The sequence below is a fragment of the Mandrillus leucophaeus genome, unplaced genomic scaffold, assembly GCF_000951045.1.
Source record: "Mandrillus leucophaeus isolate KB7577 unplaced genomic scaffold, Mleu.le_1.0 Scaffold242, whole genome shotgun sequence".
NCBI classification, from domain to species: domain Eukaryota; kingdom Metazoa; phylum Chordata; class Mammalia; order Primates; family Cercopithecidae; genus Mandrillus; species Mandrillus leucophaeus.
In genome coordinates, this window is record NW_012102499.1 from 2,108,743 (window position 1) to 2,135,882 (window position 27,140).

The 27,140-nt window shown below is 39.1% G+C and overlaps 1 protein-coding gene across 1 annotated transcript in view; it reads left to right on the forward strand.

Moving 5' to 3' along the window:
• RASEF (RAS and EF-hand domain containing) overlaps positions 1-27,140 on the forward strand; it is a 77,252-nt gene that overhangs the window by 12,935 nt on the left and 37,177 nt on the right. Inside the window, exons 2-3 of the mRNA XM_011982772.1 lie at positions 17,913-18,059; positions 21,413-21,503. Coding sequence (XP_011838162.1) covers positions 17,913-18,059; positions 21,413-21,503 — 238 coding nt within the window. The remainder of the gene's footprint in view (positions 1-17,912; positions 18,060-21,412; positions 21,504-27,140) is intronic.

The following is a 27,140-nucleotide window of genomic DNA, read 5'->3' on the forward strand; positions in this document are numbered from 1 at the left end:
GTGTAGTAAACTCTGCTGAGAAAATGAGAAGTGAGAGTGTGGGATGTGGCCACATCTGCTGGGCAGATGTTTCCAAAAAGGCAGAAAAGACCCAGAAAAAAATCGCTGAACTGAAGTAGAAGAGAGAAACTTCGCTGACTTCAAAATGTTGCCTTGGGTGCTTCTGGTTATTTGATATCTGAATTTTGAGATGTTCATGACTGAGTTTACCATGAGGATACAGTCCTTTATACTCCATCAAGTACTTTGTGTATTTTGTGAATGTATTCTTCAAAGACAAAACACATGCAAAAAAAGCACACAGAGCAGAAGCGTATAGCTTGCGGGGTTTTCAGATGGAATGCTTGAGTAAATCAGAATGCAGGTGAAGAAACAGAACATTTCACTACATTGCGGAAGCCCAGGTTCCCCCCTCAATCACTGCAGACCCCTCTTTCCAGAGGAGTCATCGTCCTTTGCCTCTGTGTTGATGTTACATACGTAGGTTCGTGCAGTGCATCTGGCTTCCTTCAGTCACCGTGATGTTTGTGAGCTTGTAGTTTAAAACTTTTATTTTCATTGATGTAGACTCTTCCGCAGTGTGAAAATGCCACAATCGATTTATCCAGTTTACTAAAAATGTCCATTTGGATAATTTCTACTTCATGGATGTCACACATAGTACTGCAGTGATCATCTGTCACAAGACTTTTGGTAAGCATATGGACGTGGGCAACGCATTGGTCAGAAAAATTGTTTGCAAAATCACTGAGGCTTTCCGTGCTAATTCAGGGTCATCATATGAAGTCTAGTTTTACTCTGGGAGGTAGTAGAATGATATCCCCAGGGATTTGTGGAGATGGTGGTTCAGCTTGGCTTTTGAAGTTACCGTGTGGAGTGTCTGTCCTTGCCATCAGGCTGCCAGATGACGTTTTACTATTCTCAGTACTTCCTTCCTTCCTGGGTCTTTGTCTGTTGAAGTTTTGGAAAACAGATTATCAGATACATTAGAATTGTGTTTTTTAAAAGCCCCATTTGGATGTAAATGATTCCTATACCAAGCAGGAGTGTCTCAGAAGCTGTTTTTCTTTTTTTTTTTTTTTTCTGACTTTCCAACCTCCTTTTGGATTCTTCTAGGCATCAGATACCTGAGTTTCAGATAGCTGGAGTGCTGCCATCATTTTGAAATTATAATATTATTATTATTTGTGGTTTTACTCCATTCATACATTAACTCCTTTTTCAATTTTGTGTATTTGGAGGTTCCTCAAGTAGACGCTGTAGTTCTAAATTATCTTTTTAGAAATTCAGCCACTTAGAGAGAGATAAGCACAAAACATGGACTTATATTATTTTGAACACAAATAAGAAGTAGGTGCCCAGCCGGGAGTGGGCATGGTTCACGCTGAATGAATCCACTGAAGTCTGTCAGTCACCTCATATGTTGGTCACTGAAATTATTTTTAATCCTTTCTCTTTTGAGTCTTAGGGGAATGCTTAAAAAATTACACACCAAGATAAACAAATACTACTGCCTTGTGGATTCTCCTTGTCCACTCGAGCAAATTATTGTAATAACTTTATGACAACTTTCTGTATAGTACTGGGATTTAAAGCAACAATTAGGCATTTATTTCCATTTTCTTCAGTAGCTTTTGCATTCGTTTTGCTGCCCAGAGGGTATCTTATTATCCAAGCAGGTGAGAGAGGAGTGCGGCTCAGACCACAGGGAAACAGAACTGGAAACCAAGGGAATGTTAAAGGTTTGGGATAAAAAAATATAAACTGAGATAAATGTAAATATACGGCTTACTGAAATTGCTTTTTCCTTATCTGATGAACCAGTGAGTTAAGATGATGACTCAATTAAGGGAAGACTGGTTTTTCTTTTCTTGACTTTTCTTGAGGGTTGAGGTCAGACTCTGTTGGCAGATGGTGTTTGCAGATCTGAAGGCTGTTTGCTCTTTTAGTGAACTCTGGCTCTGGGAGCACAAAAGTGGACCAGTGGCAGGACAACTGATCCTTGAATAATGTGCAAAAGTCGGATTTTAATGAGATTTATGGCTACCTTTTTTTAAAAAACACATTTCAGAAAGTCACCCTTCTGTTCTGGAGAGAATCAAATGAAAAAGTAATTAAACGTTCCAGCAGGTTGCTGGGAAAGCAGTGGAGTGGACAGATGATGGGCAGTGGGGTCTGTCTCAGGAGGCTTCTGCCTTGTGGAAAATGTATCCCAAGCACCATGGAGTGAGACCGGGAGCCTCTCAAAGGGTCTTAACTGTTGAAATGTCAAATTAGAGATGTCAGCAACATTTTATTTCTGAGGGGAAATGTGTTTAAGAAATTCATAAGAAAATCTCTACAGCTAATTTTACTTGGTTTGATATGTTTGATCTATTTTTGTATCTTTTCATAAAACAGACTGAAACACTGTTATTGATTTATCTTTGTGTTTGATGGTTAGGTAGCAGGGTAGGTAGGTAAAAATCAGTGATTCTTAAAAGTAGATTATAAAATTCTGTGACATGTCTTTTGGGACACTAAAGAAATAATATCACATATATAAATAGTTTTAACATAATTCAAAGATGTAATAGACAATAATATCACGCTTAATTACATTAACTGTCATAGCAAACTAATGTAACCTTTGAAATAGGCTTTTAAAAGGGCCAGAGCACCAGGCACAGTGGCACACACCTGTAATCCCAGGACTTTGGGAGGCCCAGGCAGGTAGATCACCTGAGGTCAGGAGTTCAAGACCAGCCTGAATGACATATCTCTACTAAATACAAAAAATTAGCCAGGTATGGTGGTGCATGCCTATAAACTTGGGAGGCTGAGGCGGGAGAATCATTTGAACCCAGGAGGCAGAGGTTGCAGTGAGCTGAGATTGTGCCATTGCACTCTAGCCTGGGTGACAAGAGTGAAACTCTGTCTCAAAAAATATATTTAAAGTAAAATAAAAAGGCCAAAGCAGGTTGTGTAGAATTCTAACAAATTTTCTTGCCAGTGTCATGTATATTCAAGCATAAGGTTTGTTTAACTGTTAACAAAATGTGATGAGGAACCAGTTATCTTTCCATGATACCAGTAATAATTCAGAATTAAATGCCAATGATTTAATAATCAGTGGTAGGTATTCAATATATAATAAGTGCTAATTCAGGAAATATATTTGCTATTGAATGAACAAGTAGAATGCACTTACGTATTCCGCAATGTACTGATTTCGAAAGAAAAAGTGTTCTTTACTGGTATTCATGATTCTGTAGTATATTAATAAATCATTTGGAGACTTTAGAATGACAAGCAAATCCTTATCTTTTGTAGAAGCCAATGGTGAGTTATCTATGTATGCAATATATTGTCTTTGTTGATCTCCATAGAATCATGTAATTTAATTTATTTTTGGAACTCACATATATGCTATTAACAAATATAAATATTATTTTGTTAAAAATGCCCCCATGTTTATTATTGAAGTATATTCAAAATATATTCAAGATTTGATACATGGGTTTAGGCATTCAGCTGATGTTGAGATTTCAGCAACCTCAGCTCACAAAAACACAAATCTGAGGTGGAGTGTATTCATCCATTTTCATACTGCTTTGAAGAAATACCCGAGACTGGGTAATTTATAAAGAAAAAGAGGTTTAAGGGACTCACAGTTCCACATGGCTGGGAGGCAAGGGAGGAGCAAAGGCACATCTCACATGGCTGCAGGCAAGAATGTGTAGGGGAACTGTCCTTTATAAAACCATCAGATCTCATGAGACTTATTCACTATCAGTAGAACAGCACAGAAAAACCTGCCCCCATGATTCAGTTACCTTCCACCGGGTACCTCCCATGACACATGGGAATTATGGCAGCTACAGTTAAGATGAGATTTGTCTGGGGACACAGCCAAACCATATCGTGAAACAAAATGAAGGGGACTTTGCATATCAGAAATAGTTCCAGATACCAGCAAGACAGACAGTTTCTTGAGTTGGACTTATTTTCAGCATTCTTAGCATCTGTTATATGGTAAATAGTGGGCGCATCCCCATTGAAAACAATGTGAAAGGAGAAAAGGGAAAAAATAGAGGAGAAGGCAGCAGCACACTGAAGACTGGTGCATGCTGGTGCATGTAAAGTTCAGATGGAATCTGGTGTGCTTTCTAGAATCTCCTGCTTTCTCACTGTGTTCAGCAGGGGAGACCCTTTTTATCTTGGCAATCATGTTTCCTATAGTTTGCCCTCTCCCTAACCCTGTGCAGGCAAGGCTCACCTGCTCACTCCTTCCCACCGTTGCCCTCTTTATTCTCTGTGAGTCAGAGTTCTGAGCCTGTTGCAAATCCAGTACAAAACTCCACCTTCTCCACATCAGTTCATGTTGAACCCTTCTTCCCAGACCTCGTGCCTCCTTCATTCATTCATTAATGGAGAAGCTGCTCCAGGTCAAACCTATAGGTACCATCTGCTGCAAGGGATATGAGACTGATAGGGTAACCGGGAAGGTAGAACATCCACAGAAAACTCAATACACAGAACTCAGATAATAAAGTGTGGTGGGGGTAGGAGGAGAGGGATTTCCCTGTGACTACAGTATTCAGGGCTGATTTTCAGAGGTGACTTTTGGGAAAGCCTTGACTGATATGTAGGATTTGGCTTCTACATAGCATATATGAAAGGCTTAGATTCTGATCAAAGACTCAGATTAAAATGTACTTTGACCAGGGAGGAAAGAATTTGTTTCTCAACTTCTGCAGTCTCAAAAATTGGAAAAAAAAACAAACCACACACACACACACACACACACACAGAACAGTGATATGAAATCAGTCAAGAAAACATGCTTCATCTGAACCTTGTCTCCTTTGTTGAAAAGTAACATATTTTGTATTGAGCCCTCTACAAAATACTTGAGGACATTGAGCACCTAAGGATGGAAAAAGAATGAAGGAAATGAGATAGGAAACTAGAGTGGCCGTAGAATTGATTCCCTAAACCAGGACTTGTTTGAGAATAAAATGAGGCGAACTAATTTACTTTAAATTATGTAATTTTATCAAAATACTATTTTATTATCTAACAAATTGTTTTCATTATATGGCGGTCCTATATACTAGTGCTAGTCAAAAATTTTAAAAGTAAAGTTATTTGTAAAATATGTAAAATGATGTACATTGAAGTAAAAATTTTCTTATCACTTATGTGAACATTAAAAATTTCATGTGCAAAATAGTACTGGAACATATTCATGTATTTTAATGTTAATTACCTATATCTATCTCTAATGCCAGAATTAGTGGTACTTTTCTGAAGAATACATCTTCGAATGTGGTCGTATTCTTAATTTTTTCTATAATATCGCTTGTAATATTTAGAGTTATGGTTTCCTTTTTTGACTACTAAATTTGAAATTGTTGACATCAGCAGTTGACTCTTCTGTGTAGATCATAATTTTTTTTTAAATTAAGAAAACGCTCTCATGTGTTGAACTATAATTGTAGAGTAAATTCTAAGTGGAGGATATCGTTAATTCTTTTTTGTCTTGGTATCGACATGTAAATATTAACATATGTGAATAATTTAGTCCACGATTGCCACAGGTTCTATGTCTTTACCGCCTTTCAAAATACTTCCTTTAACAAATACTTTGACAAATTTATTAACATTTATAAGACAAGACTTACCAAGTTGTGTTCATTTATGTTTCTTTTAAATGTTTTCCAATACTTAGATACATCAAAATTGTAGGACTTCTCAATTCTATCCTATTGTTACAGAATATAAATTTAATCAATAAAGATAGGAAGATCATCAAAAGATTTTTCTCATAAGTTCAGATATTCCAAATAATAATTACAGAATTTCATTTATACATTTGAACTCTCATCATTTAATCTGTTTAATTCCTTAGCATCTTCCTGTTTTCAGGCTTACTTTTCAATTAACTTCAATCTGCAAAAAGCTTGAAAAATGGATGGTAACCTTTATAGTTCCCATTGTTGAGTGATTTGATTAAAGTTTTCCAACTGATTTTGAAGAAAATGTAATGAAAACTTAGAGGACTAGTTTACAAAATGACGTAGGACATTTAGGATGATTTGCTAAGTAGTTCTTCAAAGGTCCAAAGATTTCCAAAATCGGAATGGTGATAAGCCACAAAGAGAGAAAATGACAATTGCAAAAAATGTTTAGGTAATGTAATTATGTGTGTAAATATATTTGAAATTTTGACTTTTAGTCTGCAGAATATTAAAGTGTATTTGGATTCCGTTATATGTGCCACCAATTCCAATGCGTTTCTACTTCACAGATTTCTTGATTTGCTAAAAATACAATTTTTACTACAATGCTTTATTCTTTTATTTTTCACTGAATTTATGATAGCATTTGTAATAATAAGATTGAATGTTTTGTCTTTGACAGAATGAACTTCTTGAACTTTGATTCCATCTGCTTTTTTTGAAGCATCTCATTGCACTGATATAAAACTAGCCTGATTTACCTTTGTAGTGAAGTTCTTTTTCTGCTAATACAGACAATAAACACAGCTATCATTTCACTCTTTGCATTTATACAAGATAATCGGTAATAAAAATTTGTGCAGAATTAATTTGAAACAACAGTCTCTTGACCTAAGAAAAAAGTCATGTTTCACAGGTGGTACGTAAGTAAGCCTTCTGCAGCTGCATGAGGAAAATTGTAGACTCTGAAGAACACGGTTGTCTTAAAAGACATAGATCCTGTTGCTTCTTCAGGAGCTTTATATTTTCTGGTTTTCATATGGCTAATGATACCACTATAGGGCACCATGACGTCACTGTAGGGCACCATGGTGCACCATGGTGGAGGATAATATCGAGAAGCTTTTTTTTAAAAAAAAGGTGGTATAGTATTCCTGTGTAACATGTACTCACTTCTCCTTATTAATATCTTGCTTTGGTGCAGTGCAGTTGTTACAATTAATGAACTGATTATTGATTCACTGTTATTAACTGAAGTCCATATTCGGATTTCCTCAGTTTTTCCCCAAAGTCCCTTTTTTGTTATTGTTCCAGCATCCATTTAGGACACCACGTTCCATTTCGTTGTCATGTCTCCTTATGCTCCTCTTGGCTATGACAGTTAACCATTTGGAGCAGTTATGCATTTATCGACTTTCTTGAGGAAAGGAAATTGAGTACTCAACTTTTTATTAAGCGTGCACCATTTTTTTGTTTATTTTTTGAGGTTGTTGCTGCCAGAAGGGTTTACTGCAAAAGATAAAAGCATTGCCATCCAATAAAATAACTAGATATACACTTAAGCCATATAAAAAGCATCAGCTTACTGTAGCAAGAGCATCCGAGGTACTGTCCATCGCTCTGAGGTAGGCCTGTCCAACTTCTGTTTTCTGTACATATATCATGTGCACTATGCTTGTAAATTTCCAATTTCCCACTGACTTGACCACACGGCTGCCTGGTAGCGTTTCGCACATCTTGCAGATAGGAGCACAACCGACTGACTTTCGAGATGGTTGGCCGAGGCAGCTGCTTCCAGTCTTTCTCCACCACCGTCTGAGTCCTGAAGGAGTTTTCTGTCTCCAGCTTCTCTTGTCCAAGCTTGATTTGTTTTATCAGTGAGTGTGAGTGTTCTGTTTCCTGCCCCTGAAAGGAAAGTTTCTGGTAAGGGTCAGGAAAGGAGAGATGGGTTTATTCCTGATTATCTTCTGATTTAGCCACGTATTATTCTGTCTTTTCCCTGGCATGGATGTCTCACACGCTAAAAAGTGAAAGTGAAAGTAGAGATGCAACACATTCACCCTGGATTATTTTAATGCAACTGTTAATAAGCTTAAATGCACAGTTGGTATGCAGTTTAAGAACAGGTAATACATGTTAATGCAACTTTTTGATTACAGTGAAAGGGAAATTCTAGTTAGATGCTTACTGTGGACAGGATACAGGACAACAAGCATAAACTGGGAGTGTGTGTCCTAATCTAGGAAGGTGACATGTCATCTAAAGAGAAATTTTACATAAAAATGGATACTGTACTCTTTATTTTCTCCTCAGCGCCTATCTTTTTTTTTTTTAACCAAAGTAGAAGTATTTTTTTTCCGTGAAAAATAGCTATAATATACCGACTTGCACTAACACTACTAGATTATGCCTACATTTAACTTGACTCAGGTTAAGTTGATAGAAGAGAAATACAGGGAGAGCAAATGTGCATTGCAAGACAAGTGCTCTTAAAGAGCTGTATATTCTTACATATACATGTACACACACATAGCACATACACACTATAATATCAACAAAATGAACTTCTGTATATGAAAAAGTTTGATCTGGACTTGGGGCAGGATGTGAATAAAAGCCTGTTTATCTGAGTGTGGAAGGGTGAGGTCTGCATTGTCTCATGCAGATTGCTATGCTCAGGGCCTTATGTTAATAGTTGGTAACAGGGGTCACCACAGCAAGGCTCATCTATCCCTCTATTACTGTAAATAAAGTTTTATTGAAACACAGCCAAACTTATTCATTTATGCATTGTCTAGGCTGCTTTCACACTGCAGTGATAGGGCTAAGTAGTTGCAATAGAGTTAGTATGTCCTGCAGAGCCTGAAGTATTTTCTGTGTGGTGCTTCACAGAGAAGATATTACTTACCCAGGGACTGTAACTTTTGCAGACTGACCTTGAACATGACCTAATTTAATTCTCCCTTTTCAGTTCCCAGAGTACTGCCACCCATAAGACATTTCTGTTCATGGAGCTCCCATACTACAAGGTTTTCTTCCTTTGAGCCCCTTTTGAAACACCACCCAGACGTGGACAGGAGACAACCATCTACTTCTTTTTAACTCAGTTGGGGAGTGGAGTCAGGAGTAATAATGGATGGGAACAATGGCTGGCACTTACTGATTACCAAGATTGTACCTCACAGCTACCCTTAGGTGGTAGCTTCTATTGTTATACCCACTTTATGGTTGAGGAAGCTGAAGCTGGAGAGGTAAAGTGTTTGGCTCTGAGTCATAAAGCTTAGATGTGGTGGAGGAAGCATTGAAATCTGCCCAGGCCATTCCACTTATCCCGTGCTGTATTCATTTATGACTCCAGAAGCCCTAGTTGTTTTGAGGCTGTGCCTGCAGTAAACGTTCCGCACGATGCTTTCTGCTGTTTCTACCTTCCTGCCTCCATTGGCGAACTCCCAGTAACTAAATATCAGTGATTGAAAATAGGAAGCAATTTGCAATCTGGATTGTTTCTAGACATTGAATGGATCTAGTTAACTCTCTCATCTTCCAGGAAATTTTCATTTTAATACCTTTTGGTGAATGTTATAAAAATAGGTACTTAGGTAAGTAATATTTCTCTAGATGACACAAACCCAGAAAGACTTTCACCTGCAGGAGATGTATGTGGTTAAGGGGGCCTGAGTGAGGCACTGGTGGTTTAAAACGTAGATTAGAAACCCCTCTGATCAGACAGCCACAAAACCGAAGCCAGAGAAGCCTCAGCCCCTGGACCACGTTGTCTTTCCAAGTCTGCTGGTTGCCGGGGCCAAGTTGAGGAGACCATTGTTTGTTTTCTCTAGATTGGAGAGCTGGATAGCCATTCTGTATGCAGATTGAGACCACAGCCAATCGTAGGCAACCCTGTTAGTGGGAAGAGGTCATCCTGTCTAGAAAGCAAGACTTAAATTTTAGAAAGGGAATTAATATTGCTCTGTTCTAGTAGCATAGCTGGATTTGGCCCTTAGAATTTATTTTCTAGTTAATTTGGGGTTTATTCTGGAAGCATGCATACTATGTAATAAAAATACATTTTTAAAAGAGTACTTTTTATTTAACTTGTATAGGAGAAAAAGGATAAACCTTTGCACTTACTGACGAAACAACTGTGATTCGTTCGGGGCATTGAACGAAGTAGGTGAACTGGTATTACATTAGTAAGAACGTACTCCTTGTTCGTACCCAAAAAGAGAAATAATTATACTATCAGATTTTAGTTGTCTGTAATTTTACCTATTCTGGAGTAGAAACTAGTTACAACTCCTGAAGTTCTACATTTCTGGATTAAATGATAATGGCCTTAGGTTTATCTTTATTTCTGCACATTTATTTCAAAGTCCTTTGTTTAATTCCTTGCTTCAGCCAAAACTGTGAAAATGCAAACTCGATCATGACACCTCTTGCTTTAAATCTTGCCATGGCTTCCCATCCTTTCGGGATATCCCCGCCGACCCCCTTCAATACACTTTTGGTCCTTGAGGATGTGCTCATCGGGCTCCTGCTAACTTCTCCAGCCCCAGCTCTCCTCCCTGAGGCTATGCACAGCCTGTGGCTATTGATACCTGGAAGAGACCACCCCCTACTGCACCGCCTTTCTGCCTAGTTGACGTCTATGCACGCTTCAGGGAATATCCCAAGGATTGGTCACGTTCACCTGTTCTATGCTGTCAGCACATCTTGTACTTAATCCTCACAGAACTTTTCAATCACGTGTGAGCTTTATGCAGGCAGGAACTCAGCTTCCTAGCATTTTATTTTCAGGATTTCACATGGTGCCTCTTGGATTGCATGCATGTTTTAATGTCTCATGTTCAGATGCTAGGATCTCAGCATCAATGTTCTCGTGGCATTCCTTAGTGTAGAATGATGAAGACATTGGCATTTAATACTGTGTGCTTTTGTTTACAAAAAATTGGGTTTTAGATACATAAAACATACAGTTTGAATAATTTAGCGCCCTATTTTAATGCTTAAATCAGTAAGACTTGGGATCTGAGGGCCAGTTTTCCTAAGCCCCCTACTGGATCACTGTGTTTCTTAGTGTGGAGTGAAGTTTTCTGTACTTAACTGGTTTCCAGAGATGTCCTGAGATCAGCTGTTTCCAAGCTTTCTACATACCAGCCCTACTGCATTCCAGATATATAAACACAAATATATATGTCACCTTCTGAGTAAAATGTTAATCTTATGAAAATGCGTGACCTTTAAAAATTTCTGTACATCTTAAGTATACCTGTTTTCTCTTCAAATACATGTAATTTCCCTCTCAGCTTCAATGGGAATATTTGCTATTTAGAGTTCTTATTTCCCAGGGATCATTCAAAAATTTTAAGTTGTGAAGTTTTCATCAGTAATTAGCCGTTGCTACTGTCATTCATACAAATCATCATATAATTTATTGAACAAGAAGATAAATAACATCTAAAACGTTGATAATTCAAGGTACATTTTTCTCTCATTGCATTTCACTTGATATCTTCAGACACAGATTAGATGTATTAGTGTTGGCTGCTCTCTCAGCACAGAAGTAGAGACTGCTTTTTTCTTGACTGGCTAAGGCTTACGACTTGATCCTTGCTCTTTCTTTACCTGGTGTTTGCCAAGTACACCTGTAAACAGATCTGCGTGGTATTTGAGAGTGCAGGTGTAATTGCTTTAGATGAGCCCCTGGGTCCCTCATGAATTCAAAATGCTTTCAAGCCTTGTCACTGCTCGTCACCCTTCTCAGCACTCACTTGTGCCAACTGGGTCAGGCCCAGAAGAAAACAGAGCTGTGTGTCTGGCCATTGTATCGTTTCTGCTTGTTTAACTTTTGACGTCGGAAGCTAGGACACCGGAAGAGGCCAGTAACTACTACGCCCTTGGGGAGGAACAAAAGATTATCTTGGCACCAAGTAATGGTGCCAAGTTTATTGAGTTGGGAAATCCACAGGCATTTAGCTGCCCAGGTGAGGCACGGCATATAAATCTTACGTAGAGGGACCAGGTATTATCTTTTGCTAGGATGAAGTATTTTTTGTTTCTTTTGTTTTTCCTTTTTCTATGAGGTGTGAGAATTGCCAAGAGCATTATGTTCCAGTCTCTTGCCGTAACCCAGAAGGTGCATCATTTCCATGGTATAGACCAAGCGAAGCACACAGGCAGATGGGGTCAGGGATGGAAGGTGGGACTGTGCCCGCTGCATGTAATAGTCCTTCCCCCAAATAGCTTTAAGGAAACTAAATTGTATAAGGTTATCTCATTTTTATCTTATTCATGCTTTCGTTCTTTGAAGGAGTCCTCTTGTAATGTGGGTAATTCTTGTAGCAATAAAACATGTCCTCTTCCAAAGTAATTTTTTAAAAATCTTGTTATATTACATATTCCTAAATGGAGGTATGTACTTAAGACCCCTGAAAACTGGCTCAGCACTTACTTTTGGTGTGAAGAGCTAGTTCTTCCCTGGAGAGCTCAACTCTGGAGCCAGATGGATTGAGTGGGAATCCTACCTCTGCTGAAGGGACATACTTGACTAAGTCTCCTCCTCAGTAAATAGGATACTAGTGATAACATCTTCATAGAGTTATCATGAGAATTAAATGAATAATATATGTAAAGGCTTAAATCGGCACCTCGACTACATATATAAGGTGATCGATAAATGTCTGCTTTGGTATATGAATGCTTCAGAATAACCTTTTGTTCCCTTCTAAAAAGAGTGGGTAGTGATTGTTAAGACTTACTTGATCATAAAAGTTTTATTGCATACTTATGGTGTGAAGCTATCAAGTAAGGAGGTAAGGAAGTATGTTAATATGGAAGAAGAAGATAAAATACCCAGAGAGGAAACCATAATGCCAACTTTCTAAGCTTAAGCTGACTGTAACAAAGAACTGGCTTTGTAACAAAGAACAAGTCTTACTGGCTTCATGCAATGCAAACATTTTTTTCTTATGTATCTGACAGATGGAGGTGATCAGGTAGCTCTCCTGAGCAGTCTTCTACCATGTGGTGATTCAGGGATCCAAGCACGTTCTATCACGAGGCTTAGCCATATTGGAATTTTTCACATCAGTGATGAGGATGAGGGAGAAAGTGGGAGAGAGTGAAAGAGAGAGAAAGGTGGGAAAGGGAGAAAGAAGGAGAAGGTGGAAAAGGAAGAGAGAGAAATTGAGAAAGAAAGTGAGAAAGAAAGAAAAAAGAAAGAATGAAGGAAAATGTGCTGAAGATTTTGTAAGCGATTTTAGAGGTCAAGCCTGGAGGCGGCAAACACAGACCATTTCTGTACCTACTCCATTTTCTAGAACTAGTCACATGACTCCAACTATTGGCCAAGGGTTCTTGGAAATCAGATCTCCCTGTGTGCCCCGTAATGCAAAGCAAGATAGTTGAGTTTCCGTGGTAGAGTCCTGGCACAACAGGTAACCATGTGACGTATTTTCTGTTAGTGGCAGATATTTCCTATAATTATTCTATTTGTATACTTCACTGTAAACTATTTTTGAAATTCTCTGTAATGAATTCCGGGACCAATAAATGACCCAAGAATTTACAAATCATTATGTTTCTTTCTCATTTTAGAAATTTGCAGAAAGTGAGGGAATCTACTCAGATGTCTACTTCTGAACATTTTGATGATGTACAGATAGCCAGCAAACAAGGATTCGAGGTGATGGTATCTTTGTGTGTGTGTGTGTGATGGAGTCCCACTCTGTCACCCAGGCTGGAATGCAGTAACACGATCTTGGCTCACTGCAACCTCTGCCTCCCGGGTTCAAGCGATTCTCCTGTCTCAGCCTCCCGAGAAACTGGGATTACAGGCGCTCACCACCACGCCTGACTAATTTTTGTATTTTTAGTAGAGATAAGGTTTTACCATATTGGTCAGGCTGGTCTTGAACTCCTGACCTCAGGCGATCTACCCACCAAAGTGCTAGGATTACAAGCATGAGCCACCGCACCCGGCCTAGATGACGGTATCTTAATGTCCCCCTGACAGGCAGGATTCTATTAAAGAGCAGGTTTTTATGCTTTGCACCTTCCTGGTAGTCAGTTATTGACAAAGGTGCAAAGAAGTTAATGATCCATTGAAATTACGTCGGACAATCTACGAGTAGAGATTTTTCTTTTATTGCCCCCTAATAAATATGTCTTACTGTTGCAACCAGAATTTGTACTCGGTTCTGATGGGAAAGATAATGGCAGTTTTCTGTGTCTTATACCACCAAATGAGGAGACTTACTACTGCAGGTTTATTAATAATATTTTCCTTGAGCAGTTCTTTTGAATCATATTGGCCTCTGTACAGATCAAGCAGTTTGTTTATAAGAGTAAGCCTGGGGCCAGGTGTGATGGCACAGGCCTGTAATCCCAGCACTTTGGGAGGGCGAGGCGGGTGGATCACCTGAGGTCAGGAGTTTGAGACCAGCATGGTCTCAGAGACATGGTGAAACGCTGTCTCTACTAAAAATACAAAAAAAAAAAAAAAAAAAAAAATATTTAGCTGGGCATGGTGGTGGGCACCTGTAATCCCAGCTATTTGGGAGGCTGAGGTAGGAGAATTGCTTGAACCTGGGAAGCGGAGGTTGCAGTGAGCCGAGATCGTACCACTGTACTCCAGCCTGGGTGACAGAGTGAGACTCTGTCTCAAAAAAAAAGAAAAGAAAAAGAAAGAGCAAGCCTGGGAGAGTTTACAGCCACATGGACACACCTTGGGGCCGTGCTTAACTAAGCTTCAGAGTTAATGTGTACCTTATGTTTTTCAGTGTTTCCTAGATCTATGGATTGATTTCGAATCCCATTTCTTCTGCCAGAGTTTAGCTATTTAACACATAGGGAAGCAATATGATTTTATGGTTGATCAGGTGGCCCACAGCGTGAAACTGAGTTTGAATCCTTATTCTGCCACTTAACCACCGTGTTACCATGGGCCCTATACAGTATGTGTTTGCTAGGGCTGCCTAGGTATTTGTGGTAAGAAGCATCACAAACTGGGTGGCTTAAATAACAGAAGTTTATTTTCTCACAGTTCTGGAGGCTAGAAGTCTGAGATGGTATCAACAGGGTTGGTTTCTTCTGGGGCCTGTCTCCTTGACTTGCAGATGGCTGTCATTTCCTGTGTCTTTACATGATCTTCTGTGTGTGTGTGTGTCTGGGTTCAAATCTCTTTTTATAAGGTGACCAGTAAGATTGGATTTGGAGCTACTCTAATGACCACATTTTAACTTAATTACCTCTTTAAAGACCCATTTCCAAATATAGTCACATTCTGAAATACTGGGATAAGAAAGGTGCTTCCTGATGTTGTTGTGAGCATTTGAAGAGAGGATGCATACACGTTTCCTCACACATTACCAGGAAGATGGTGACTACTCGCTACATATAACTATTTTTATTACAATTATAAAGTGTATTCTATCTGTCTGTGTCTTCTTTTCCAGTTGTGAGATGGCTCTGTGCATGGCTTTTCAATTACTGAGGCCTGGGATTATTGTCGTCTTTCTTGCGCCCTCATAGCATCTTAAAATGCTGCCTTCCACAGAATAATAGGGCAAAAGCCCAAGGAATGTTGATCAGGTGGATGGGTATGAATTTTGTGCTCAGGATTTCTGAATGGTCTTCTGTGGCTGTTGCTTTGGTGTCACTGTGGTGTCACACCATAGATGGCTGTGAAATGCTCTCAGATTTCCTGGTCCCTGGAGTGGCCTGCCCAAAAACTAGACAAGGACCTGGAGAAGAGTAATCTCTCCATGTCAGGGACAGGAGACAGAAGTCGTTGTGCATTGTCAGGGGAGTAACTGTAAAATCACAGAACCAGATCACCAGACATAAGAATTATCCACACATTGGAGGCGATTTTTAAATCAGGCAGTGTGTCAAAGTGGTTGACTTTCCTGCAATTATTAGCTATCCCCAACATTTCTAGGCTTAATGAGAATCAATGGAATTATTTGAGGCTGGTATTATGGTAAGTTATCATCTCATGCCTAAAGAATTGACTCTTCTCTAAATTTTTGGTATTTCTTGTTTCAACTGGTATAAATGTTCTTTGCTTTAAAAAAGTGCTGCTACTGTCACAACCCAGTCACAACTGTGTTAAATACTAGCAAGCAGGGATCCGCTAGGATCAGAAGGCGGCGGCCAGATTGCAGAGTCTCTGATATAAGTTGTCAAGGAGGCCAGTATGCAGCCCATCAATCCGGAGAAGCTTGGATATGCTGGGGAATAGTGTGCTTATTAAGTCTACACATGGCTATAGCAGCCATCCATAGCAGATGAGTTACACAGGCTTCATTAACTAGACACAAAGGGTATATTATTCATAGATCATGCTAGATCACTCTTAGTGAATGAGCTCTTAAACTGTGAGTCAAGGACACCACCAACCTCACCAACGAGCTCCTTTATCCTCCATCAGATCAGCTACAGAATCTGGTTAATTTTTCTTTTGAAATACCTCTAAAAATGTTTGTCTTTTATTAAAAGGTTTTAAATAGTAACTATGAGGACTGTCACAAATAAAGAGTGTGATACAATAAGAAATACGTAGTTGGGCTTTGTCCCAGCTTCCTGGAATACAGCTCCTAAAACCCTTGGAATCTCCAGAGTGATGAGTGTCTTTTGTATGGTAGCGAGAAGGCTGGTAGCTGGGGGCCCCTAGACCTTCAAGAGGGGATTGGACATAATTAAGACTAAGAAAGACTGACATGATTAGAAGGTTGGAACTTTCAGCCCCATCCCTGACCTCTAGGGAGGAGAGAGAAGCTGAAAATTGAGGTAATCACCAGTGGCCAGTGATGTAATCTCTCACATCTGTGCAGTAGAATCACCATAAAGCCCCTAAAACAATAGTGTTTGGATCGTTGCTGGGTTGGTGAACATACCGAGGTGCTGGGAGGGTGCTGTTCCCAGAGGAGGCATGGAAGTTCTATGCACCCACACTCTGCTCCCATACCTTGCACAAAGCATCTCTTCCATTTGGCCATCCTAAGTTATATTCTTTATGATAAACTGGTAAACCTAAGTCAAGTGTTTTCCTGAGTTCTGTGAGCCATTTAAGCAAAGTATGGAACCTAAAGAGAGGGGTCACAGAAACCCCTGATTTATAGGTGATTGGTCAGAAGTGTAGGTGGCAACCTGGAACTTGTGATTGGCATCTAAGTGGGGAGCAGTCTTGTGGCACTGATCCCATAACCTTTGGGGTCTGTGCTAACTCTGGTTGGTGTCAGAATGAAATTGGATTGTTGGATGCTCAGTTGGTATCTGAAATGTTGGAGAATTGGTTGGTATGAGGAAAAAATTCACACATTTGGTATCAGGAGAATTGTGACTGACATCAATGCAAATATATATAAAAATGTGAATTTATATGAAGTAATTTTTAGCTGACCATAACATAATAGTTATATTCATTGCTGTGGTTTGACTGTGTCCACACTCACATCTCATCTTGAATGGTAATCCCCTTAATCCCCATGCATCTAGGGACAGAGCTGTTGGGAGGTGCTTGGATCATGTGGGCGATTTCCCCCATGCTGTTCTCACGATAGTGAAAGAGTTCTCAGGAGATCTGATGGTTTAAGGAGGAGCTCTTCCTCCTTCACTCCTCACTCTTCTCTCTCCTGTCACCATGTGAAGAAGATCCTTGCTTCCCCTTCCGCCATGATTGTAAGTTTCCTGAGGCCTCCCAGTCATGTGGAACTGTGGGTCAGTTAAAACCTCTTTTATGTATAAATTACCCAGTCTTTGGTATTTCTTTATAGCAGTGTGAAAATGAACTAATACAGCCATTGTTACGACCATGAAGGCTGAAACATGTCTTATTAGGGGTGGGTGAAACATGGAATTAAGTAACTGATTTAATGTTACCTAATTGTTCTATAAATTGATTTATCTTTCTATTAAAATTTAGGAAAAAAAACACAGCAGGAACAACAACAAAATCCTTCCTTATTAGTCACTTGCTGTACATTTTCACTGTCCTCACAGGTCCCCATCTCCTGTTGTGGAAAAAATCCAACCATGTCTCCTGACTGCTGTCTTCCCTTCCTTCCGATCATTGTATGATTGCTGGTTTTTCTTTCCTTAGTTCTTCATTTATGTTTCTCTTTCTTAAAAGTCCCCTGCAGAGTTGCCTTTAACATTTTATAATTTGTTTAATTTTTCTTTATTTGGCAGAGAAGAGCAAGTTAGTACCTTGTACCAAAACATCAACCTTGTGGAACCAAGATTAATTCAACCATATGAACATGTTATAAAGAACTTCATCCGTGAGATCAGACTTCAAAGCACAGAAATGGAAAATTTGGCCATTGCGGTGAAGAGGTATTGAAGTCCTTCCTTTATAAGTGGCCTGTGGGTGCTTTAACTTGCTCTCTGACCTGGGCGGCAAATGGACTGAAGTGCATTGTCACACTATGATAGTGGTGGACTTACTGAGCTTCAGGAGTCTAGAGCTTTCAAAATTAAGCCAACACTGGAGAAGTAGGTCAGCTACCAATCAATCAGTAGGTCATCATGATCCTATTATATAAACTCTTCAGGATCAATGACTTGATACAGAACAATTAAGAGATGTATCTTACATCTTGCTGCTTAAAACACACAGGAGAAACTTTATCTAGAGAAGTAGGTGGAACACTATTTGAAGCCTGGCCTTGTTACCTACATGTATGAGACTTTGCGAGCAGGTTACTTAATCTCCCTGAGTTCAATTCCTGCATCTGTAAAATGAGGATGAATATCTTCACGTCCTCTGGGTGTTAAGACTTAGTGGATGATGTCATGGGTGAGCCCCTCACACTGCCCACCACATGGGTGCTCAGCAGTACTGCTTTGGCTCTCTCTACTCTCTAGCCCTCCTCACTTGGCCCTCCCCCTCTGAACTGAAAGCCAAAGAACTATTAAACTCTTACTCTAATACAGTTCATATAAGCCATAGCTAGCTTACGTAGGATATCTGATTGGTGTTAACAGCTATATCATGCAAAAAAAGAATTTATATGTGTTGCAGTCCAAACATCAGCCTCTTTGCCCCCTGGAAAAACTGCATTCCTTTAGCATATATTGGGAAAAAGAGGGCATTGTGCTTGTCACAGTTCTGGTGTGTTGTGCCCCACAGATGCTCCTTGCTGCCATGTGCTCCACCAGCAGCTCCCAAGATGCTGTGCACCCTGCTGGTTTCTGCCTGTAGGTTATAAACGCAGCCCTTTTAATAGGAGGCTGCCCTGTCTGCATAGGGGCGGGTGACTTGTCTTCAGTTCTGCTGTCTCTTTATCCCTCCCATCCACATAATGCTGAAACTATCTAGTTGAACCTTCAGAGTAACTAAAGGACATTATAATGTAGGAAAGAAAATATTTTAAATTCTTGATACAAAATAGGACCTTTCTTATAGTCCTAGAATCAAGCAAAAGTTAATCTATTCACAAGGGACTTCTTATGAACATTTTTAGTACCTGACTGACCGTTTTTCTCTCAAATTAGCCTTCTAGGGGCTTCCGGTAGGATAAAGCGTGGTCCTCAGAACTCCAAATTCTGTAGGGCATGCTGGAGTGTGGATCAGAGTCCCAGAGTTGGCCTCTTTTGACATGTGACAGGCAGACACACACATTGATTCTTCAGAGCACCCAATAAGTATTAAAGCAGACAAACTCACAGGTATACACATAGGTACACATATACAGACCCACACAAAGATATGTGGGTACACACACATACACATGCGCCCGTCTGAATATAATACCATGTACACCTATGAGGGGAAAAAACAGACTGGCGTGCTTGATGTTCTCATTACCAGCTAGGCTGCTTTTTCACGGTGGAGTGAGTACATCACATTAATTAGAGCTGTATTGGTGTCCCCATCCACTCCCTTCTGTGCTGCCCAGGCCATCCAGAGCCAGGCTCTATGCCGAGCCTAAGTCTCCTAAAGGCTCCTTTCTTAGCTATCAAAGACGTCAGGAAGTATTTAAATGGCTACTTGTAAACCATTCCTTACATTCTTAGCCATCCATCCTCACCTCTATTTTGGATTGGGGGAGGGTTTTGGCCATTTTGCTCTGCACTGCATCTGAAGAATGGGTTCCCAGTGTCCTGGTGGGAGCCCTGGACTAAGGTCACAGTGGGCAGACATTTCACTAGAAATTAGAAATTGCTGGGGCAAGTGCTCTGTCATTATGCATCACCCTGATTTGCAAAAGAAGAAAAACGTTGCTCAGAAGTGAAAAGGGCAGAGAGAGTCCATTACGGAGCAGTCCCAGATGTGTGGGATGGGATAGCTAGAAGAAGTAGGTGGGAAATGATCATAGCAAAGGGAGAAAGGATATGTGCCTTAGCCATTTACAGTCCCAGAGTTGACCAAAAAAACTACCAGGCATTGCTGTGGAGATACATAATTTCTGGACTTCAAATAGCAGGTATTTATAAGCAGAAATGAACTGATTTCCCAAATTTGGTTAACATAACTTTAGACAGGCTATAAGCTGAGGAAAAAGTAAATAGAAACAGAAAATAATAATGTTACTGAAAACTTTACTTTGGGGTCTTTTTCCTCCCATAATATTTCCTTGGAGTTTTATGTGGAAGTTGAACCAATGCATGAATAAATTGTGTTGTGAGGGAGTAAATAAGTCAAAAGCAGGTAAGTTGCTATAGCAGAGACCCATCAAACTAGAAGACAAAAATCTTCTATTTAAGCCCTGTCATTTATTAATAGCATGTCATTTGTCCAAATGAATCACCTCTAAAGCTCATGGTTTAGATGCAGATCAATGTGCTTTGCCTCCATAGAGATGTGATTTATAATCGCACTCGTAACAGAAACAAAATTTTTCTAAAAGGTAACCTTACATACATTCTAGAACTTTAGGGGACAAATAAGAAATAATGATTGAGATCTTTTTTTCCCTTCTCACTTTAACATTTAACATTGTGAGTTTTTTATAGTGAAATTTCAAAATTATATCTAACCATCACTTTGCCACGGAGTTCTTTTTTTAATCCAGGATTGTAACTCAGTCATGACAGGAAAAAAAAAAAAAAAGATTCAGAATTTATTGAGAGCCTCCCAGCACTTTTGATATCTTTATTCTTTGCCACAATCTAGGTTAATATCATTTTATCCAATGTATTCATTTATTTGATATAGTCAGGTACCACATCACGATGTTTTGATCACATAAATGACGGTGGTCCCATAAGAATATAATCCTATATTTTTACTGTATCTATTCTGTGTTTAGGTACACAAATACTGGCCATTGTGTTCCAGTTACTTGCAGTATTCAGTGCAGTCCCATGCTGTTCAGGTTTGCAGCCTAGGAGCAATATGCTATACGATATAGCCTAGGTGTGAAGTAGGCTGTACCAGCTAGGTTGGTGTGAATACTCTATGATGCTTGCACAATGACAAAAATCTCCAAAAGACACATTTCTCAGAATGTAAGCTAGTATTTAAGGAATGCATGACCGTATCTAGTTTTAAAATGATTTTACACCAAAATGGTCAAATTGCCAATCTCATTTTGTTATATAGATGGAATAGGGAATATCATTTTGAATGGTGTGTTTCTCTTCATCTGTAATATATAGGGCTTCACATAGATAAGTCTGAAGTTTCTCTTCATGTTTCAAGTTCAAGAGTGTAATGAAAAGGTGTGCATCCTTTTGAATTTCAGAGCCCAGGACAAGGCAGCTATGCAGCTGAGTGAGTTGGAAGAGGAAATGGATCAGAGGATTCAGGCTGCAGAACATAAGACACGGAAAGACGTGAGTTTCTGGGTTGGCCATTCATTCAGCAGATCTTTATGAGGTGCTTTCTGTGGAGAGGGCCTAGACACTCTTCTGGGTATCATGCATGGGTACAGCAAGTCCAGCTTCCCGCAGATCCTCCCAGCAAAGGAATTTTTACTGGTGGTGTTTTTTGGGGATGGGGTAAGAAGAAATAGAAATAATAATCAAATAAAAAAGTAAAGCAAGTAAGTTCGGATAGTGACGAGTACGATAAAGAAATAACATGTGCGATAGTGACTGGAAGAGGAGGCGGCTTAGGTTGGGGGTTAGAGGCCTCTTTGAAGGGGTAACATCAGAGACAAAGCCTTGGGAGAAGGCAGAGGCAGCCTTCATAGAGAAGGTGACTTGACTCTCCATACCTGTGTCACTGCCCACACCCGCTGCCCACTTTAAATCTAGATTAGAGTGAAATTAAAATTCTGTCTTCAAACTTTGGTGTTTTATAATGGAATACAGCCATCACTTGGTACCCGAAGAGATTAGTTCCAGGACTCCCCCGCAACCCTGCATACCAAAATCTGCATGCTCAAGTTTTTTACAAATAATGTATATTTACTTACAACCTACGCATATCTTCCAGTATACTTTAAATAATCTCTGGATTACTTATAATACCTAGTATTTAACACAATGTAAATGCTTTGTAAAGAGCTGTTATACCGTATTTTTATCTGCATCACTTTTACTGCTTAAAATATTTTCAATCTTTAGTGGTTGAATTTGCAGATGCAGAACCCGTGAATATGAAGGGCTGACTGTATGCCTTTATTCAGCATTACAGGAACCATTTAAAGTTAAAAGTGATATGTTACCTTCAGTGATTTCCATTGAAGAAAGAATTTTTTTCTTATATTTTTGGGTGATTAATGTTTATTGAAAACAGAAAATAGACAATGCTAGGTTAAAAATGTCACTTTTATTTATTCATTCACCCTGTTAACACTGAATGGCAGCAAAATAATGTGCAAGTGGCCTGAACGTTGGCATCTGGGAGACCTCAGTTTGCATCCTGGCCCTGATTGTATCCAGGTGACATTGGGAAAATAACCCAACCTCTGAGCCTTTGTTATTCCATCTCTAAAATGGGATAATGCAACCTACCTGCCTTCACAGGAGTTAAACATGATGATCTATATGAAGTGCCCGCCACAGTACCTGCAATGTGGTGGCTGCACCCTGGTTGTTACTGTCCTGCTCTTTCCTGTGGCTCTGTATATTCTTGATTCCTTTTAGATTCTTCACCTTAAATGGCTTTACTGCATATGTGCCCTGGGGTGTCTCTGTCTCCTTATACAAAGTTTAATAAGAAGCTGGACATCATATTCAGCCAGATAAATGGTTCAAGATTCATGGTCCAGCTTCAGAGCAATGGATCACCCCTTCTGCTAGCACTTTCCTTTTGCTAAAAAGGAAAGAGTAAATTTATTTTTCTACCTTTTTTCTCTCTCCATCTGCTGTGTTTAATCTGTGCACTCATTCATTCATCAAACACATATCAAGCACATGTGTTATTCTGTCGTCATATCTTACTGCTTCTTCTAGATAAATGCCTCCCAAATTTGTTGCTGGTAATGAGGATATTACCATGGCCCCCACCTTTTAGAACTTCATGTTTTGTTAATTACAACATCTTTAGTTTCCTTGGCTTCAGTCCGGAGGTGGCAAACCCATGCATCTGTGGCATCATTTCTCTATTCCACAGCAATGACACATGTGGCCTGTAAGTCACCATATACACGTGGTCTCCACACCTCAGCACACCAGTCCAGGACCTCACTGCCAGCTGAGCAGCTTTGGCACTGTGAGGAAACTTGTTTGCCTGTCCATCCCAGTGTCCACCTCACACCTTTCTAAAGATAGCTTCTCCGGAATAACGTGCCCAGGCCAGTCTAAGAGTTTCCCTCATTTCCTTCCATTCCACACGGCTCCCCTCAGCTCTCCAGGGTTCTTCACCCCCAGCTCTGGCCCAGTGGCCTTGCTGTGCCTGACTCTGCTTTGTCTCCAGCTGTTTTCTTTGCCTTGATGATTATCTCCTCAATCCTTTCCTCCTTCCCAAATTCTGCAAAGCTCAGAGGAACCCTCACTTTCTTCTTGATGCCCTCCCCTGCTCCTCTAGCCGCATTCACCTTTTCCTGACCTGGACTCCTATGGCATATATAGCATATATTGCCTTGCTTCAGTTTTTTTTTTTTTTTTTTTTTAACTGTAACAGCTTTGTGAAGGTATAATTGGCATGCAACAAACTGCATATGAAGTACAGTATATGTGAAGTTTGGACATACGTACGCACCGTGAAACCATTCCCACAGGCAAGATCGTAGGCATAGCTATCCACCCTAGAAGTTTCTTCATGCCCCTTGAAGGCATAACAAGCCTTTCTTCCTCCTTTCTTTGCCCCTTTTTGCCAGATAATCATTGTTCTATTTTCTGTCACTGTAGATTAGTTTGAAGTTTTCAGAACTGTATAGAAATGGAATCATGCAGTATATACTATTTCTTGTCTGGCTTCTTCCACTCAACATAATTATTTTGAGACGTATCCACGTATCCATGTAATCAATAGTTTGTTCTTTTTCATTGCCGAGTAGTATTCCATCATGTAGGGGTACCACAGTGTTTAGCCATTCATCTGTTGAAGGACCTTTGAGTTATTTCCAGGTTTTGGCTATTGCAAATTAAGCTGCTATGAATATACATGTGCAAGTCTTTATAGAGGCATAGACTTTTATTCCTCTTGAGTAAATTCCTGGAATGGAATGGGTTGATCATCTGTGTAGATGACTGTGTATTTTTGTAAGACAGCGCCAACCTGATTTCCAGAGTGGTTGTACAGTTGTGTTTCAATCAGCAGTATATGAGAGTCCCATTCTTTCAGCATTCTAATTGGTGTGTAGAGGAATCTCATTGTGGTTTTAACTTGCATCTCTCTAATGAATAGTTGTGTGGAGAATCTTTTGTTGGATTCATTTGCCACGTGTATCATTTTTTTTTTTTTTTGCTGAAGTGTCTTGTTAAAAATCTTTGGCTCATTAAAAATATAGTTTTTTTTTTTTAAGAAAAATACTATGTGTTGAGAGTTCTTTTATATTCTGAATGCAAGTCTTTTATCAGATACCTGATCTATAAATATTTTCACCCACACTGTGACCTGTCTTTTCATTCTCCTAACAGTATCTTTTAAAGTATAAAGTTTTAATTTGGATTAATTGTAATTTACCAATTTTTTTCATGGATCATACTTTTCTTGTGGTCTTTAAAAATCTTTAACCCAAGTTCACAAAGATTTTCCCCTATGTTTTGTTCTATAAGCTTTATTGTTTTAGGTTACATTTAGGATCTATTTTGTATTTGGTGTCAAGATATGGATCAATGTTCATACTTGTTTTTTGCATGTAGATATCCAATTGTTCCCACACCTTTATTAAACAAGAGTAACCATTTTCCACTGAATTGCTTCTGCACTTTATCTAAAATAGTTTATTCTATGTGTGTAGGTTTATTTCTGGGTTCGGTGTTCTGTTCCATTGATTACTTTGTCTATTGTTATGCTAATATTACATTGTCTTGATACCTATTGGTTTATAGTATGTCTTGATACCTATTGGTTTATGATAAGTCTTGAAATCAACTAGTATTAGTTCTTCAACTTTGTGCTTTTTTTGAAAAGTTGTTTTGGCTATTTTAATTGCTTTAATTTCCATAGAATCAGCCTTTCAATTTCTTTTGTTAAAAAAAAGCAAACAAAAACTCAAAGTCTGCAGGGAGTTTGACTGAACTTCATTGTATCTATAGATCAATTTGGGTAGAATTGACATCTTAACAATATTGAAAATATGATTTATCTATGTCTTCTTTTAGCAATGTTTTGTGTTATTCACTGTACAGATCTTATACATCTTAGATTTACTCAGTATGTCATATTTTGATGATCCTGTAAATAGTATTTTTAAAATTTCAATTTCCGATTGTTCATTGTGAATGTATAGAAATACATTTGTGTTTTGAGTATTTGTCTTGTATTCTGTAGCATTGCTTACATTGTTTGTACACAGTGCCTTTTTGTTGGTAGATTTTGTCAGATTTTCTAGGATGATGATTATGAAATACATTAGTAATAAGTTTTATTTGTCTTTCGAATTTAGATGAAGCTTTTATTTTTCTTGCCTTATTGCACTGGTTAGAAGAATAAAGGAGATGAGAACATTGAATGTGATGTTAGTGGTGTAGTATTCATAGATGCCTTTATAAGTGGAGTAGAATCCCTTCTGTTCCTAGTTTGCTGAGTATTATTGTTGCTGTTGTTTTAATCAGGAATGGATGTTGAATTTTCTCAAATACTTTTTCTGTCTTATGATCATGTTTTTTCTTTTTTAGAATGTTAATGTGGCGAATTACATTGATTGATTTTTGAATATTAAAACAAACTTGCACTTGAGATAGACCATAATTAGTGATGATGTACTATCCTTTCTATAGATTGTTGAATTCAGTTTGCTAAATTTTACTTAATATTTTTGCATTCATATGAAGAAGAGATATTGGTTTGTATTTTTAATGCCTTTGTCTGATTTTGGCATCAGGCAAATTCTGGTCTCATAGAGTGAGTTGGGACGTGTTCCCTCCATTCCAGTTTACTGGAAATTTGTCAAGAGTTGACCTGAACCACTACCATGCCTCACCTGCATTACTGTAACAATCCCTTATCTGATTTCTCAGCATCTACTTGTCGCGGGTTTGAAATGAAATAGGCTAGTGATCATTTCCTTTATTGAGCTCTTGATAAAATATTTCTTTTTGGTTTTTTGTTTGTTTGTTTGTTTTTTGAGATGGAGTCTCACTCTGTCGCCCAGGCTGGAGTGCAGTAGTGTGATCTCGGTTCATTGCAAGCTCCGCCTCCCGGGTTCACGCCTTTCTCCTGCCTCAGCCTCTCCAGTAGCTGGGACTACAGGCACCTGCCACCACGCCCGGCTAATTTTTGTGTATTTTTTTTAGTAGAGACGGGGTTTCGCCATGTAAACCAGGATGGTCTAGATCTTCTGACCTCATGATCCGCCCGCCTCAGCCTCCCAAAATGCTGGGAGTGCAGGTGTGAGTCACAACGCCCAGCCTGGATAAAGTATTTCTAAACCCTAAAATGTTTATGTTTGGGTTTGTGGCTGTGAATCTAATGAAGAGACTTGCAGTCAAGTCCATTTTGATGCCAGGAAGGCTGCCTCGTTAGTACCTCATTGTGAGACCTCTGTGTCTTCATCCACATGTGAGGCAGGCAATATTTGTTGCCTCACCTGTAAAGCTGGAGGAAGTCAGCTTTTAAAAAAAGTTACCTTAAGGGAAGATATTGCTCTTCTGCTAAGCATTTCACATGGATTATTTAATTTACATGGATTATTTAATTTATATGGATTATTTAACTTGGATTATTTAATTTAATCCTTGCAATAGTTAAAAAGAAAATGGAGGCATGGATAAGTTTAGCAACTTGCGCAGGCTCCACAGCCAATGAGTGGGCAGTAAGACACACTGCCTCTGGCAGGTATTCAGATGTGGGAGCCTTAGTCAGAGAGGCCCTACCTTACCCTCTAGCAGACTGACTTCCTGCCACATCTCCCTGTG